At 36.6% G+C, this 15277-nt stretch overlaps 1 protein-coding gene across 3 annotated transcripts in view; it reads right to left on the reverse strand.

The window, feature by feature from the left end:
* Nucleotides 1–15277, reverse strand: part of VCAN (versican) — a 110155-nt gene that overhangs the window by 35568 nt on the left and 59310 nt on the right. For 2 of the 3 annotated variants that reach the window (XM_008577865.1, XM_008577863.1), the window contains 2 exons: nucleotides 3408–8660; nucleotides 8–121 (listed from right to left, as the gene is read on the reverse strand). In XM_008577865.1, the coding sequence (XP_008576087.1) occupies nucleotides 8–121; nucleotides 3408–8660 (5367 nt within the window). The remainder of the gene's footprint in view (nucleotides 1–7; nucleotides 122–3407; nucleotides 8661–15277) is intronic. The other variant, XM_008577864.1, reaches the window with a different exon arrangement.

A 15277-nucleotide genomic window follows, 5' to 3' on the forward strand; every position in this document is an offset into this window, starting at 1 on the left:
ATCTTACCAAGTTCACACTGATCTCCACTGTATCCTGGCACACAGGTGCAGACATAGGAAGTCTCAGTAGGATAACAAGTGCCTCCGTTAAGGCATGGGTTCGTTTTGCAACGATCAGGTCCTACCATATTCAGGAAAGTAAAAAAAAAGTAATTAGGCTCATCTCTAAGGTTTCAATGTATTTTAGCATAAAATGGCATTATTGCTACCATAATATAAGCTTTACCATAGAAATTTAGAGCTACTACAAATAAAAATTAACATTAACTTTACTCTCTGGAGTGTTTCTTGGCATTATAACTAATTGTTACAAATTGCATTCATTCATTTCTGGGATTTAATCATGATGATTTTTAAACAATATTTGTATACTGTATCTGGCAACTAATATATTCTACTGCAGTTTAGTTGGCATGATAATGGCATTTGATTTTAGTTAAAAATGATTACACATATGTGCACAGTGAATGGAAAATGTATTCTTTTAAACGGGGTTAGTTCATGTGAAATGGCTGAATACACAGAACATGCATTCTTTTTAGCAGATTGGCTTGTTATCATCATTTGAATTATTATTGCCTTTTACCACTTAATGCTCAGAAACTGTTTTTCTTCGAAAGTGTGCACTGAAGTCTCTTCTGCTACATTAATATGCTTTTTTCCAAAAACACGTTCCAAATGTACTCCTTTAAACTATACTTGAAGAAAAGCAACACATGGATTAAACTCTACTGTATAAAACAACCCCCAACACAAAAACCTAACCTAAAATGAAATCCCAAATTTTTATTACAATTTTCTTATTAAAACATAAAAAAACCTGACACTCCTAGAAGATAAATGTAAAGGCCAAAGACATAAATTTATGAAGACAGACAATTTAAAACATATTTTCTAAATGCAAATACCCTTACATCATTCGAAGCATATATTTTATTGTGATATTGCTTGGATAAGTATATTTTCATTGAGTTTACATTTACTCTTGGAATATTTTTTCAGAATTGCTTAACTTTCAAAATGTTCAAGAATCCAAATGAAAGTTGAAAGTTTTACAAAATAATTAAAATAAAACAGATTATATATGGAATACAAACATATTTTTAAGAATATTAAGTCCGAAACCCTAAAACAATTACACATGAAAAGAAGGTGTCTTACTTCCCATAGAACATTAATTTAAGGAATATCAGGATTAAACAAGGTACTGCTATAGACAATAAATAATCGAGCCTTTCCCACAGAAGAAAGTCAAACTCAAACTTTCTGAGTGTTAAGTAAACTCCCGATGATTAGAAAGACTTGATAGCTACACATTCCCATGTTTGGGGTTCACATCTAAATTAGGTTAATTCAAATGTGGACAACAACTTCTCCAAAAACTAGCCCAATTTTTAAAAGACACTTTCTCCTATAATTCCAAAAATATTTAAAATCTCCCTACCAATTTTAGTTTTCTGCATTTAGTTTACCATTTAGTTTTCTGCATTACATCTCTGCACCGCTGAGATGACATTGCTGCAGTCAACTACATATCTGCAAGTTGCCCTCTGTGCAGAATCAAGATGACACTTATGTGAAAGTGCTTTGTAAGACTGTGATGTGCCACACACATGTGAAGTACTATTATGATTCCCACCACAGACACTACACACCATACCGAGACCATGAGATAAGGACTGGGTGAGAAAGTGGGTCTTTCTGTGAACTTGAAGTGGTCTGATTAGGAGAAAAGTTCTGTTTTCATTAATTTTATTCTTTCCTAAACAGTTTGTATTAACCTCTGAAAGCTGAATCTGCAAGAGGCAGACCAGGCAATCCCATATGAGCTGCTTTTCACTGAATTAAGCTAAAGTGACAATTTGTTTTGCAGTGAAGATGCAAACTCCAGATCTTGGTAAACACTGTGGACTGGATAACTGGTACATGTTTCTCAATCATGTGTTAAGCTTAACTCTATTATGTATATAATTATTACTAATTATTTTTATATCATATTTTCAACTATCTGAAGTATATTTCAACTAAATTACAAAGCAATAATATTGGCCAGATTACTAAATTATAATTTGCAGGTTAAATACAGAGGACAACAAAAAAATCCAATGTCAACCACCTTTGGTCAATTTTATTCACAAAATACTTCAAGCCATTTATAAAAAATTGTACTTTCTGACTATTTTACTCTTTCTAAAGCACATCAAAATGAAGCATTAGTGGCACTAAAAATAATATTGAAATTATTGGAAGAATAATTCTTAACAATAGCCATGACATAAAACATATTCATTAAACTGAAACATATATTTTCAACCAGCACAGCCCTTAGAATAATTTTTTTTCTTTTTCTAGGTAGCAGCTAGGTGGTGATGGCTATTTGCGATTCCACTGACACTGGTATTCCAATAATAACATTCTAGGAAAACACCATTAAAGCTGACTTCTCATTCTCAGACTAGATTAAGAGGAAAATAAATTCTACAAAGTAAATATCCAAAGATTTCTGGTTTATATATCACTGAATATCAATTGTTCATTTTATACCATATCAGAAACCAGTAAAGAGCCGTGAAAAGATCATGGACTTCAGAATGGAGAAGATTTGAGTACAAATACTACTTCTGCCATGGTGTGGCTGTGCAACCTTGGGTAAGTTACTCTCTGAATCTCCATGCCCTACCCTTTTACACAGGGCTAATGATATGTGCTTTATAACATTTTTGTGAAGATCAGATCAGATGGTCTATACGAAGCAGTATTAAATTAATGCTTTCTGTATATCCAATAAACAGAAATCTTCTCTCAACAGGCACAATGCAAATATGTACAAAATAAATACCCACTTCAGCTAGGCACAGTGTTCAAATAATTATGTAGATGACTCAAGCAAGTAAATTACATAAAAGCATGAACTGATAATTGGTATGGCACAAACTTAGCAAAATATTTATTAGAGCTATCTACTACTCTCACATGCTAAAGGCCTGACAGACTGTGATATGGCCATAATAACATCCATCAGTGGGAGAGTTTTAATAAATAGAACTTTTCCCCTTGTTTTTAAAACTAAGATGTATAACTATGGGACATATGACAAAGCAATACTTGAGTTGTAAGAACAAATTTTTATACCATTCACAATTTTGTCTTCCAAACCCTGTTACAATTGTATGTACTTTCTAAACTCAAAACGTACAAAGTATACCTGTAAAGCCCAGAAATAATCTATACTTACTTTCATTGAATCTCATTATGGACTCAACACTGTGGCCTGGCCTGGTGTTATGTGAACAATATAAAAATCTCTACTGATTTAACATCACAATAAAAATTATATACATACACATGTTAGGACCAAGGGACTGTTTCCAGGTTTGGAAACAGATTCATCAATGTTGTGATCTTACCTGGCAAATAAATTGCTGTGTCTTCCACTGACTCTTCATTAATGCCAATCAGGAAATCGGTTTCATTAGAAGTTTCCAGAAGGGAAAGTGGTGGTGTTGCAAGCTCAGTATTTGATTCTGAAGTGCGTACTGTTGCCTGATTATTGGAATCAAGAATTCTCGCTGATACTTGCTGTCCTGATGCTGCTACTGTGGAATCCTCTCCTCTGATTAAAGCTGCTTGTGTTTCAGGGTTTATTTCCAGAGAATAAGAAGGAATAGTGGACCTCTCAGAAGTCCATGGGCTGGGCTGAGGAAAGATACCTGCCTCATCCCCGTAAGTCACAGCAGCAGAAGTAGAATGTGGCCACTGTGTAGCACCTTCTAACTTAATTTCACTGCCATCTGTAATAACAATTCCAGCCTCGGGTGTTCTAATACTGGTAAACGCCGTGATTGTTTCTCCAGAAAGTTGACCACCGGTTTTGTTTTGGGAATCTTGGGGAATCTCCGTTCCTTCCTCAGCCATTAGTTCTGTGGGAGAAGCTTCCATTTCTTCTGATAACTTAGGTTTCCTTTCATCTTCTGAAAGTTCTAATTCTGCATCAGGAGATGAGGATGGAGGCTCGGTTACGTGAAAGTATTCTTCATTTGATGGTTTGAAAGTTGCTTCAATATTTGCATGAACTTCCTTGAGAGAATCATCTGGAAACATCTGAGATGAGCTGGCATCTGTACCCGGCAGAGCACTTAGCTGGGGAACCTCTGTGTGTTCAGAGGCTCCGCTGCCTGAGTAAATTGTGAGTAGAGATGATGGTGTCTGAGAGGACAACTTTGCAAACGCTGAAACTGCTAATGTTGTATCAGTGTGATATGGAGAATTGGTTCCTTCCATGACATTAGGTGTCTCTGTTAAACTCAGAGTCATAACGTCGATACTACCAAAGTTTACATAAGGAGTATGATCTATCAGTGCCTCCTCAGCTCCTGAAGAGAATTCCGGCTGAAAGGAAGGACCTACATAATTCTTTTCTTCATTTTCCTCCCGTGTCCTTTCCAAATGGCCCAGGGTTGATATTACTTCGCTTTGATCTGCAATAGCTTGACCATCAGACAAAGTGCTTGATTCAAAGATGTCATCCAGGGCTTTTGCTTCAATTTTTGGTCCTTCAATCTCTGGATTAACTGTAGCAGTTTTACTAGGAATGGGCAGGGATGTTGCTGTGGGAAGTAAAATATTTAATTCTGTTTCAGTGCCAGGAACAAGGATCCCAGTTGTGAAGTCAAATCCCACGTGGTCTAACTGGCTTCTGTCTTCAGAAGTCATTGATTCATTATATGTCACCTGAGCATAGCCAACCAGAAGAGTATCCCCAGAGCCCTCAAATGCTTCCTCAGTTAAAGAAAGGTTAACAGCTGCCTCAGACTTCTCTTGAATGTGAGTGCTTTCTTCGTTACTGCCAGGTGACCCTGATGGTACCTCTGGATCTAGGTCTGTTTGCATTCCAAGGATGTCTTCATACACAGGTTTGGTGTGATCAATATCTATGATAGTATTTTTATCTGATGTCAACTCAGGTAGGATTTCAAGAATGGTACTCTCTGTTACTGTCAATATTAAATCCTTGTCCTCTTTGTCCAGATCTATAATAATATTTTCAGTGGCTTTTCTTCTACTAGGTTTTGAAGTGGAATCCTCGAATCCTCTGAAATGGTCTTGGAAACTAGCTGCAGCACCTTCTGTGGACCTTTCATATGACATCGTATTTGACAGTGTGCTAGTTGGATCGGGGGAGCTTTCATTCTGCTCTGAATGAAGAGGCAGCACCACTGAAACTGTTGGGAATCCATCAGCAGTAACAGCTTTAGCACTTGGCACCTCAGGATGTTTTTCCAAGGCTGTATCAGAAACAAATGTGGTGCTTCCTTGCCTGGTTGCCTGAGTAGTTCCAGAAGTGTGGACTAAATCAATAATATCCAAGTCTCCAGATTCTTCTCCAGAATGTTCATAAAACAAGTCAGATGGTTTTGGTGCTGATGTAACAAATGTTTTGGCTGTTTCAAAACCATAAGTTCTAGCCAGAAAATCAGTAGAAGTTGCTGTTTCCTTAGTTTCTGCCATTGAAGGATTCTTATTAGAGACTTGTTCAGTTACAGTTTGTGGTCTACTAGTCTGGATTTCTTCTGCCCATCTGAGAGTCTGATTTTGAGGATATCCAGTGTCTGTGGAGAAAGGGAGAGGTGCCATAGTGGGTCCTTCTGCTCCAGTGTCACTTAGAATTTCTATGAAGGTTGTGCTGGATGCCCCCTCACTACCTGCAGAGGTGTTGTCTGTTTTGAAAATGAGCAGTCTGACCTCATTTGCAACATTTCCCATTCTCTCATGGTCTTCAGTTATATCACTTAAGACGCTTGTTTCTAAACTTCCCACTGGAGTAGTCTGGGGATATAATGTGCTAGTGATTTGTTCCATTTCAGTAAAATTCACGGACACTGTAGGTAGAGTAGGTAAAACTTCTTCTCCTGATCCCAGTCCAGAGAATAAGAGATCAGCATCTGACTCTTTAATTGTTGGTCTCATACCTTTGTGAAAGGGTTTTATGCTTTCTTCCTTTTTGATTGATGAATCTGTGTCTACCTTTTCAGCTGATATAGATTCAGTCGCTATCGCGGTAGCTAAAAAAAAATGTGATTTTTCAGTAGCTTCAGGGAGAGTAGTATAAGACTCCAAGTGCTTTTCATCTGGATCTGGAATAGACATGTTAAGTAAGGAAATGCCTTTCTCCTCCACTTCCATATCTGTACTGTAAGTTTTTGTTGTTGTTAGTATAGAATAATCTGTGGTTTGGAGTTCAGTTTCAGTAAATGTTTGTGAATCAAAAATTGTTTGTTCTGGTGCAAGAGAGCTTCGGAGGGATTCAAAAGACTTTTGCTCCTGAATCTTTTCCTCTGATGCTGCCTCACTTTCACTCCCTTGTGTTACAGGATTGACTTCTTGCCTGGACCATAATTTGGCTGGCTCCATAGTTTGGGGAAAGCCCATTGAAATTGTGCCATTGACCTTCACTTCCTCCTTTTCTCTTGGAACTTCAGTAGCTTTAGCTTCTGCTGTTGGTAAAATGGTGAATCTTTTATCATTCACTTCTTCCAATCCTTGGTCAATAAATGGGGCCTCTGTACCAGAAAAGTTTCCCACAGCACTGGGAAGCACTGGGTCAACAGAGCTGCTGACTGTGACCAGCTGCTCACCTGAGCCCTCAGCTGAGGCTGTGAACTCTTCCCAAGGGAAGGCTGAAGTGCTGACCATGGTGCTACCAGGTCCTTCTGAGTCAGGTTTGCTATTGATTGAAGTAGGTATTGTAGACACTGAAATCTGGGTATCCCTAAATGCTGCACCCCCAGAGCCTTCCAATATTGCTGTTTCTTCTTTTGTTATGGGATAAGATATTGTTGAGTATTCTTTAAAGTCACCACTGAAATCTTCCTCCAAAGGAAAACCTGTAGAAAAGCCTGTGATTTCTGCCCCATGATTTGTCTCTCTTGATATCTCTGAAATCAATTTTTCCTTGGATGTTTGGCTTATAATTTCAGAAACTTCTCCTTCCATCACAGTACTCAAAACTTGTCCCATTGGCTCAGAGGAGAACGTAGTTTCCACAAGGGAAGACAAAGTGCCAGTTGCTGCTTTTTTGGTTTGAATTTCAGACTCTAAATTTAATGAAAATGAAGAAACAGTGGCAGTTTCTGGGTCAGCAGCAGCTTCTCCAGATCCCTGCTCCATGAAGAGAGAGACAGGGCTGCCTGGGGGAGTGGCCAACCCTTCCTGAGCCCCGAGCTGACTGCTATCACTGCACTCAGTGGTCTGTGGCCCCAAATTAACTAAAATATTTGTCTTTGTAAAGGCAAGAGTAGAACTTGTCGCTTCCCTTTCAGACCGTGTGGGGGTTGGTAAGGACATAAAACTTTCCCTGGTAGCAGATGCTGAGTCGATAGATGTAGCTACATTTGAACTTTCTAATCCAGAGGGTAGAATTAATTGATCTGATCCCTGTGTGGGTGAATGTCCCTCAACTGTAGAAGCTGCACCTGTAGTTCCCTCCTCCTCTTCTTTCCTTTTCTCTCCCTCAAGAGATGTACTGACAACCCACTGGGAAGTGTCTGTTTCACTTACAAATTTAGTAGGCATCACTTCTGCAGAAGGTTGTTCAGAAACTGGATAAATGGTGGTGGCAGGAACATCAAAAAGGCTTTCTGTGATCATGATCTTGCTAGTGTCTAAAGTAATGAGTCTATCTGTAATATTTCTCTGTGGTAAATCAGTTACCATGGTGAACATTTTATCTTTATATTCTTCTGCTTCCCCAGAGGCTTCTGGAATTGGAATTGAAGAACTCCCTGAGAGCTCTACGATTTGTCTAGGAATTATTTCTACTGAGCTTCCTACAGTAGACAATGGGTCATCAGGCCGTGGATTTTCTATTAGCCTTACGGACCCTTCCTCTGAAACATACACTGACACAGAACTTGGAACTGTACTGGGAGTATATGTGGTAGAAGTATATTTCTCTGTCTCTTCACCAAACGTTTCTTCTGTAGCCCTTGAAAAGACTATCTTCTGAGATTCTTGGTCAATGGCAGCCTCTCCTGAAGACTCTTCAGATGACACAGGTACAGGTTTAGAATGTGTATGCACCAGATTACCAAGTTCAAGACCTCTCTCCGTGACTGATTCTGTCCCTTCTGTGGCTTCTCTCTCACGGAATGGGACTGTGGGGAAAACATCAGGCTCACCACCTGAAAAAGGTTCTGGCGTTTCAGGATAAGTCTCAGGCTTCCAGGTCATTTCAAGCAATTCACTTGATTCTTTAGATTCATTAGGTTGCACGGCAGTAGACAATTCATTTTCAGCTATTAAAAACTGATGAGTATCACTTTCAGAGCTGTCTGAGAAGTTTTGAGAAGGTGCGACACTTTCAAATTGGCCACGCCTAGCTTCTGCAGCTTCGGGGTCCTTGGGTGCAGTGGTGACTAAATGTTTCCCATTTATGTACTGCACTGATGGGGTGGTCGTTACGTCAGTGGCATTGGCACACTCTTCATCTTCCTCTTCATCTTCTTCACCATGGTATATATCTATTTCAATGAACTCAGGTAACACAGGTAAAATTTCAGCAATTAGATCATGCTCTGGATCTGTTTCTTCACTACAAGGTTCATCTTCTTTAGACTCTGAATCTATTGGATGACCAATTACACTCAAATCACTCATTTGACCTGAAAAAAACAGAGAGTTTTCACAATACTTGAATAGAAGATTTGGCAGTGTACGACAGAAGAAATCGATAGCAAGGCTGGTCACACTCACACACACAAAGAAGGATTCAAATCTTTTCACATTAAGAGCTATCACCCTTCTATACACATGGTTTTCAGTCTCCAAATTTGCTGTTTTATATTAACAATAAGAAAAAGAAACCCAATTTAAGATTACAGAAACAGATTCTAAAAAACTCTTCTACATGTTTAACAAAACAATAAAGTCCTTAAAATGAAGCAAGGAATTACATACTCATACATGGTAATCTTGAAATGTAGGAATACACCTTTGTATGAACTGCAGAAAAAATTAAAAATTAAGACCATTTCACCACATCGTACAGAAAAAGTAATTTTTTGTCTTATGTAAGGGGATGTTTATACACCTTCTATTCAATGAGGAAATGAGAAGAGATTCCTCTGTCCTTTTCATAATGTGTCCTAGAGAAGACTGTTTTTACAAAAGTAAGAGAGGTTTACTTATAGCCCTTTCACAACGCAATGACAATCTCTACCCACTGCAGCAGTGACATAAGAGCTTAGCCATATCCTATACATGAGAGCAGAAAGCCCTGGATAGGAGGGCTCTGGTAGGGATACTAGCTCATCGAAAGGACCGGGAAGGAAGAGCCTTCCACATCTTTACACCTTTATCCTTTGTAGGATGTGACCTGGATTGGCTAAATTTTAATTCTTGTTATTAACATTTTCTCCAAAGAAAGTTCAGGAGTCACGTCTAAATATTATATCTAGCATACTTCAAAAGCACATATCAACATTCTCTAGATTGTAAATTGCCATATGGCACCAATCACTAAGCTCAATTGACTTTTCTGCCAACAGAAATGCACCAGCAAAGTCTCTTGTCTTGAGCATTAGGAGGAAGGAGATTTTGAAGCCTCATCATAGTGACACTGAACTGCCCTGGGAGAGGGTCCTGCCACTGCAGCTGCCCTACTTGCAGTGACAAAGCAGTGCAGAAATGTTCCTGTGGATACACTGACCCAGGAAGAGGACAAAGAACTGCACAGTGCCTCATCATCCTTCCTGAAGGAACACTACTGCAGGAGTCATTTCAGCCTAGCCCCATTTCGTGCCACACGTTCTGGGGCTGAACCTGACGAGTGCACAGGAGGAATAATATGACGGAGCCAACCCTGCCCCCCAACCCCCTCTGTAGGGGAGGAAATAGCTGTTTTTCTCCTGAATTGTTCCTGTTGCAAGAAGCTGCTCCCTACCACATATGGAGAGATAAACATCCAGAATTTACTGTTAAATCAGAAAAGAAAAAAATACTACAGAGGAAGAATCAGTATTGCTTGTATTCTAGTCTATTATGTATCAACATAAATATAGAAGTATATGAATTACCAATACAAACTATACAGAAGCTCCTTAAAATTTTTTTAAATTAAAAAAAAAGCAAAGACCACAAAAATTTCATGTAATCAGAAAACATACTATATTTACATTTATCTCTTTCACTCTAATAAAAGCAAGCAAACAAAAAAATAAACTCTCTTTGTATCCTACCACATCTTTACTAAATCATATCACTAAAATACTATTTTATAGGGGTGGCTTGTTCTTACCCTAAATACATGTCCTTCTTATTGGACTTTCACACATTACAGTTCATTTTTTATTCTCCATCCCATTCCACCCCCAACTCAGTTTTTCAACTATATAAACTGAGGTGTGTGGATTTTCAAATAAATGAGAAAATAGTTCTACCATTCAGAAAAGAGAGATCAATGCATAACTCTAGTGTATTATAAAAACATAAAATGAATACAAATCATTTCTGGCACAGATGTTGCAACTATTCCTAATTTCCAAGCTCAAGAAAATGATTAAATGCCTTGCTTTTTTAAAAAACATAATTTAAAAGAATAAGTTTGTTCAATATTAGGTCACTAAAGTTATTACTCTGATCTTAGAGTGTATATGTTTTAAAAGAGGACACAATAAAATCAGGTAATAACATCTTCTTAATACAGTTTGCACAAAGGTAGGCTTTGTCCTACCAAAAAAAAAAAGTTTAAACTATGTGACAGAATACATTTTAAATGCCTCCTATAGAAATGAATCTCCTGAAATAGCACATCAATAATTTTATCTTATCACCAAAATCAAGTATCTGTCATTGCTAATACTAATATAATTGAATTAAGCCATACTCAGTTAAACTATTCTGTACAACTTCATGTGCTTTAACTGCAGTTTCAGAAATGTGCCTATCTTCAACTGCTTGTACTATCATTTTACATGGAATTATTTACTTTGTTTCATTAGGCATAAATAAAACTAGCATTCACTATTAAGAAGTATTACACACAGGTACACTAAATTCATGTCTACATCTGTTTAGTGCTACAGTGTCTTTCATTTAAACGCAGAAAGAATTTTAAATATGAAACATGGGTAGGTGTCAGGCATATAAAGAATTCCTACCACATCGTGTACCCTTTTATAAATAGTGAAGTTAAAACTATCCACTCAGCCATGCTTTTCCAGCCAAACACAAGGATAAATAAGGAAATAACTGCTCAATATTGTATATTTATGAAGTCTTAAGCCAAGAACAGGGTAAAAATATTCATTACTATTATAGATTTGTGTGGGTTTCTAAACAAATTCCCTCCTTTTTAAAGATAAAACTGATATAAACCTATCCCATGATCTACTTAGTGAGTAATTACAGATGGAGGCTCTGTCAAGAATGATGCTGGTGGCTTTAAAAAAGTGGGGTGGTGAAAAGCAGAGAGAAGATGCTAAGGTATTTCAACGGGTCTCATGTCAACATGGCAAAGAAACAGGCAGATGGTCATGATGCCCACTTAAATGCTTTTTCTGGGAAGGGAAACAAAGAAGAACACTGACTGTAAATCAATAATTCATACAATTTAGTTAGCTATCAACTGATATTCAGTCTACTTAATTCTATAAATTAAGGTCATGGCATTCACTTTATATTCTCTGAGTCTAGCTCCAAGGAACAACATATAATATTCTTTTAGTTCATTTTCCACTTGGAAAAAGAACTCTAACGCTTCCTATTGCTCATAAACCTATGAGAACTTTCTTAGCATTTTAGACCATTATATCAGAATATTTCACCAAAAAAACTCAACTGTTGGATGCAGTATATTCCATTTTCTAACTTAAAAAAGTATCACAATATTTTAATTACAGCAATACAAACATATCAGAGACATACCTTTCGCACACGTTTGACAAACACAGCACTGTTTCACATTGGTTTTTACACACAAAATTAAATGTACGACCATAACCATGCACGGCACTCTAATCGTGCCATCTCCTCAGGAGCCAATTGACTGCACAAAATTTACTGAGGACCTATTATGTATCAGACCCTGTGGCAGACACTCGCTTATCAACTTTATGGAGACGCAAATGTACCTTCAAATCTCTCTCCGCCCTCCTGCAACAAATGCCCTTGCCTTATATAAGTTAGAGAACTGGCCTGACTAATCTCTTTTTCTCCCCATTTTATAGGGAAACTTTCTGGGTGTACATATTGCAAATGTAACAATTATTAAATTTAGATTAGGATTCCTTGCTTCACCCATCTCTCAAGTATTTGATCTGACTTGTCTTCAGAATGGAAGAAAACAAATGTATTGAGCAGTTTCACCTTCTGTTTCTCATTGTACTGCGAAGCTGGCAATGAGCAAAGAACAACCAACATATCAAAATAAATAGTGACTAGAAAAAATCCACATATAAATAAAATAACTTGCTCCTTTGATAAGTAGCATACAAATTTTCTTTTTTTAAAATAAATTTTATTGAGTATACTTGAGGTATACAACATGATGATATAGGACGTATATAGATAGTAAAATGGTTACTATAGTGAGCAAATTAACATATCTATTATCTCACAGTTTTTTGTGACAAGAGCAGATAAAATCTACTTAATGAAAATTTCTAATAAGATACAATTTTATTAACTATTATCCTCATGTTATTAGGACAATAGTTAATAAATACACATAATAATTAGGACAATAGTTAATGCATTAGATCTCCAGAAAAAAATAATAAAATTCTACTAAATGGGAATTCTTAAATAAAACAAAGATGCAAAATGAGAGTTGAAATTATTTTGATTTCTTTTTTCTGAAAGAAATATTCTCACAGTTAAGCAACTAATAGTCATTGTTTCAGTAAGCTGTGTCAACATCTCAATAGTTTCAATGAATTCCGTAATATCCGTTTGAGGGTGGTAGAAATGTTCATTACCTAAAGCTTTAAAGTTAAATTTTTCTGCCAACAGATTCTCTACATACCAATCTTCATTTTATTCTGTCAGTATAGTTTGCTCCCATAACTATAACATATACGTATAGCATTATGAGATAGGTGAGTTATTTTCCTGCTGAGTTCCTGTCACTACCACCTTACATCTCACCAAGTCCTACTTACTCCTCTTTGTTTATTCATGCTCTGAAATTACCTCTTCATCCCCCTTTCCTGTCACCACCCCAACACACCACACACGTTATTAGAGAATTGCAAGGGCTATAGTTATTGCAAACTAGAAAAGTTTCTTTGTGGGGTGTTGGGTGGGGGGACACCTGTGCTATTGTGAAAGTAGCCATCTCATTCCAAAATGGTGATCTGTTCTATTTCGTGGGAACACAGCAACCTAATGGAGTAATTGACATTTCAAGCTCTTAGATGAACAAGTCCTTATAAAAGACTGCTCTATTTTAGAATTTTACTCTAAGGATAATATAACTTTTATTTATATTTCAAGAGTCAAACCACAGAACTCTACATAGTGTATGTATAATCTTTTCTATGTTTATATGAATGTATTTTAACAGCTTGACTTGAATATACTAGTACCACGGTTAATAGGTTTTTTAATGGCATTTCACACAAAGCTTTATTGCTAGCTGACCTCAAATTATTCACCAGGTATTTTTAAGTACTTCATGGCAGAGTTTTGTAGACATAGCACAAGTCTTCTAGCCTTACCATTACCAGACACAAAACATAGCTGCTAAGATGCATAAGCAGCTGGTTAAAGTTCATGTTCTCTTTAGGGAATTTCACAATTTAAGTTTAAGAGCTTTTAATTAAACATAAGTGTATAGCAATCTACTCAGCAGATATATTAGAATTACATTTCTTGATTAAAACGCATTTCATTTTAATGTATAACAAAAAAGATTTTGTTTTCTTTACTTTAAAAATACAATGGACAACCATTCTGAAGTGCTCAAACTTGTAGAATTTAAAGAGAAAAAGTTTGAAATTCTTTTAAAAAGATGTTTAAGTTTTCTCACACATACCTAATAGATCCATTAACCAGACAGAAACAAATGTTTCAATTTCACTCACATTTAATATGTACTTAATTAAAATAAAATGCTACCTGGCACCTTAAAAAATGAAGAAAACCTGTAAATTTTGAGCAAATTGTCTCAGACATCCTGATTCCCCAACACTTTCAAAATTTGAGACACCAAAAATTTGAGGCACCAACTCAATAGGTTAAAAAAAATTGACATTCCTAATCAAGATGCAAGCACCCTCCCCAAATCTCATCAGATGTTTTTGCATCCTTAATTACTTCAGCAACTGAATATCATGCGATTTTTATGTTGGTACCCAACCCTCACAGAGATTAGAGAGATGAAACTAAAGACTGGGAAGTCAGTACTGGGTTCTGTGAACCACGTCTCCTATTAGCTCTGCTAGCTGAGGTTCATTTGAGGCACCACTCAAGCGTGGTATCTTACACTGACAGCCTTCCTTCCCATGGCTGAGCAAGCTCAATATTCCTCAATTCATGAATTTTATGCTTAGAAAGGGTAGCCTATGTGTATAAGCAATATAAGCGTTTCTAATGGTCTCACTTTTGAGGTAGACAAGTTATAGGGATGATAAATGGGAATCAGTTCTTTTTCCAATTTTAGATAATCCTCAAATAATGCTGTTCCTTCAAGTGGAATGTGTTTAGATATAGTCATCTGCTGAGTGTGCTTAAGGAGGTATCATCGAGTGTAGGCTCTTCTTGCTTACAGAAAAGGCCCAAGAGATTTCATAACTTCCCATTTTTAAAGGGTAAGTGCTTTCCTGGAGAGCATAATCAAGTAACTTTGGAACCTTTGAGAATTTCTAAGCACTGAGATAAAGAGCTATATGTAAGTCAGGTTATTTAGGTTTCTAAAAGTTTCCTTAGAAGATAAAAACTAGAGTAAATAAACAAAAATCAACCACAGGACAGTACTTTTATTATCTTTTTCATTTTAGTTCTCTAACATCATGAAATCCTCTGCTAGATAGACAGATAGACACATGATAGATAGGTAGATGATAGACAGATAATTACCAGATATTCTAACATCATAAATATGCTTTGGTCAGAATCAAGGATTTAAAAATAGGTAAAAGCTTTCACTAAAGTAAAACAAAGGCCTCACATAAATATATATAGTTCTGTTTAGCCCTGAAAAATTATAATTACTAAGCTAAACTTTACCAAACACCAATTTACTTTTAATTATGCCACTTCTTTTTTTTTTTTTTTTTTT

This window comes from Galeopterus variegatus, unplaced genomic scaffold (assembly GCF_000696425.1).
Source record: "Galeopterus variegatus unplaced genomic scaffold, G_variegatus-3.0.2 Scaffold1592, whole genome shotgun sequence".
Taxonomy (NCBI): Eukaryota; Metazoa; Chordata; class Mammalia; order Dermoptera; family Cynocephalidae; genus Galeopterus; species Galeopterus variegatus.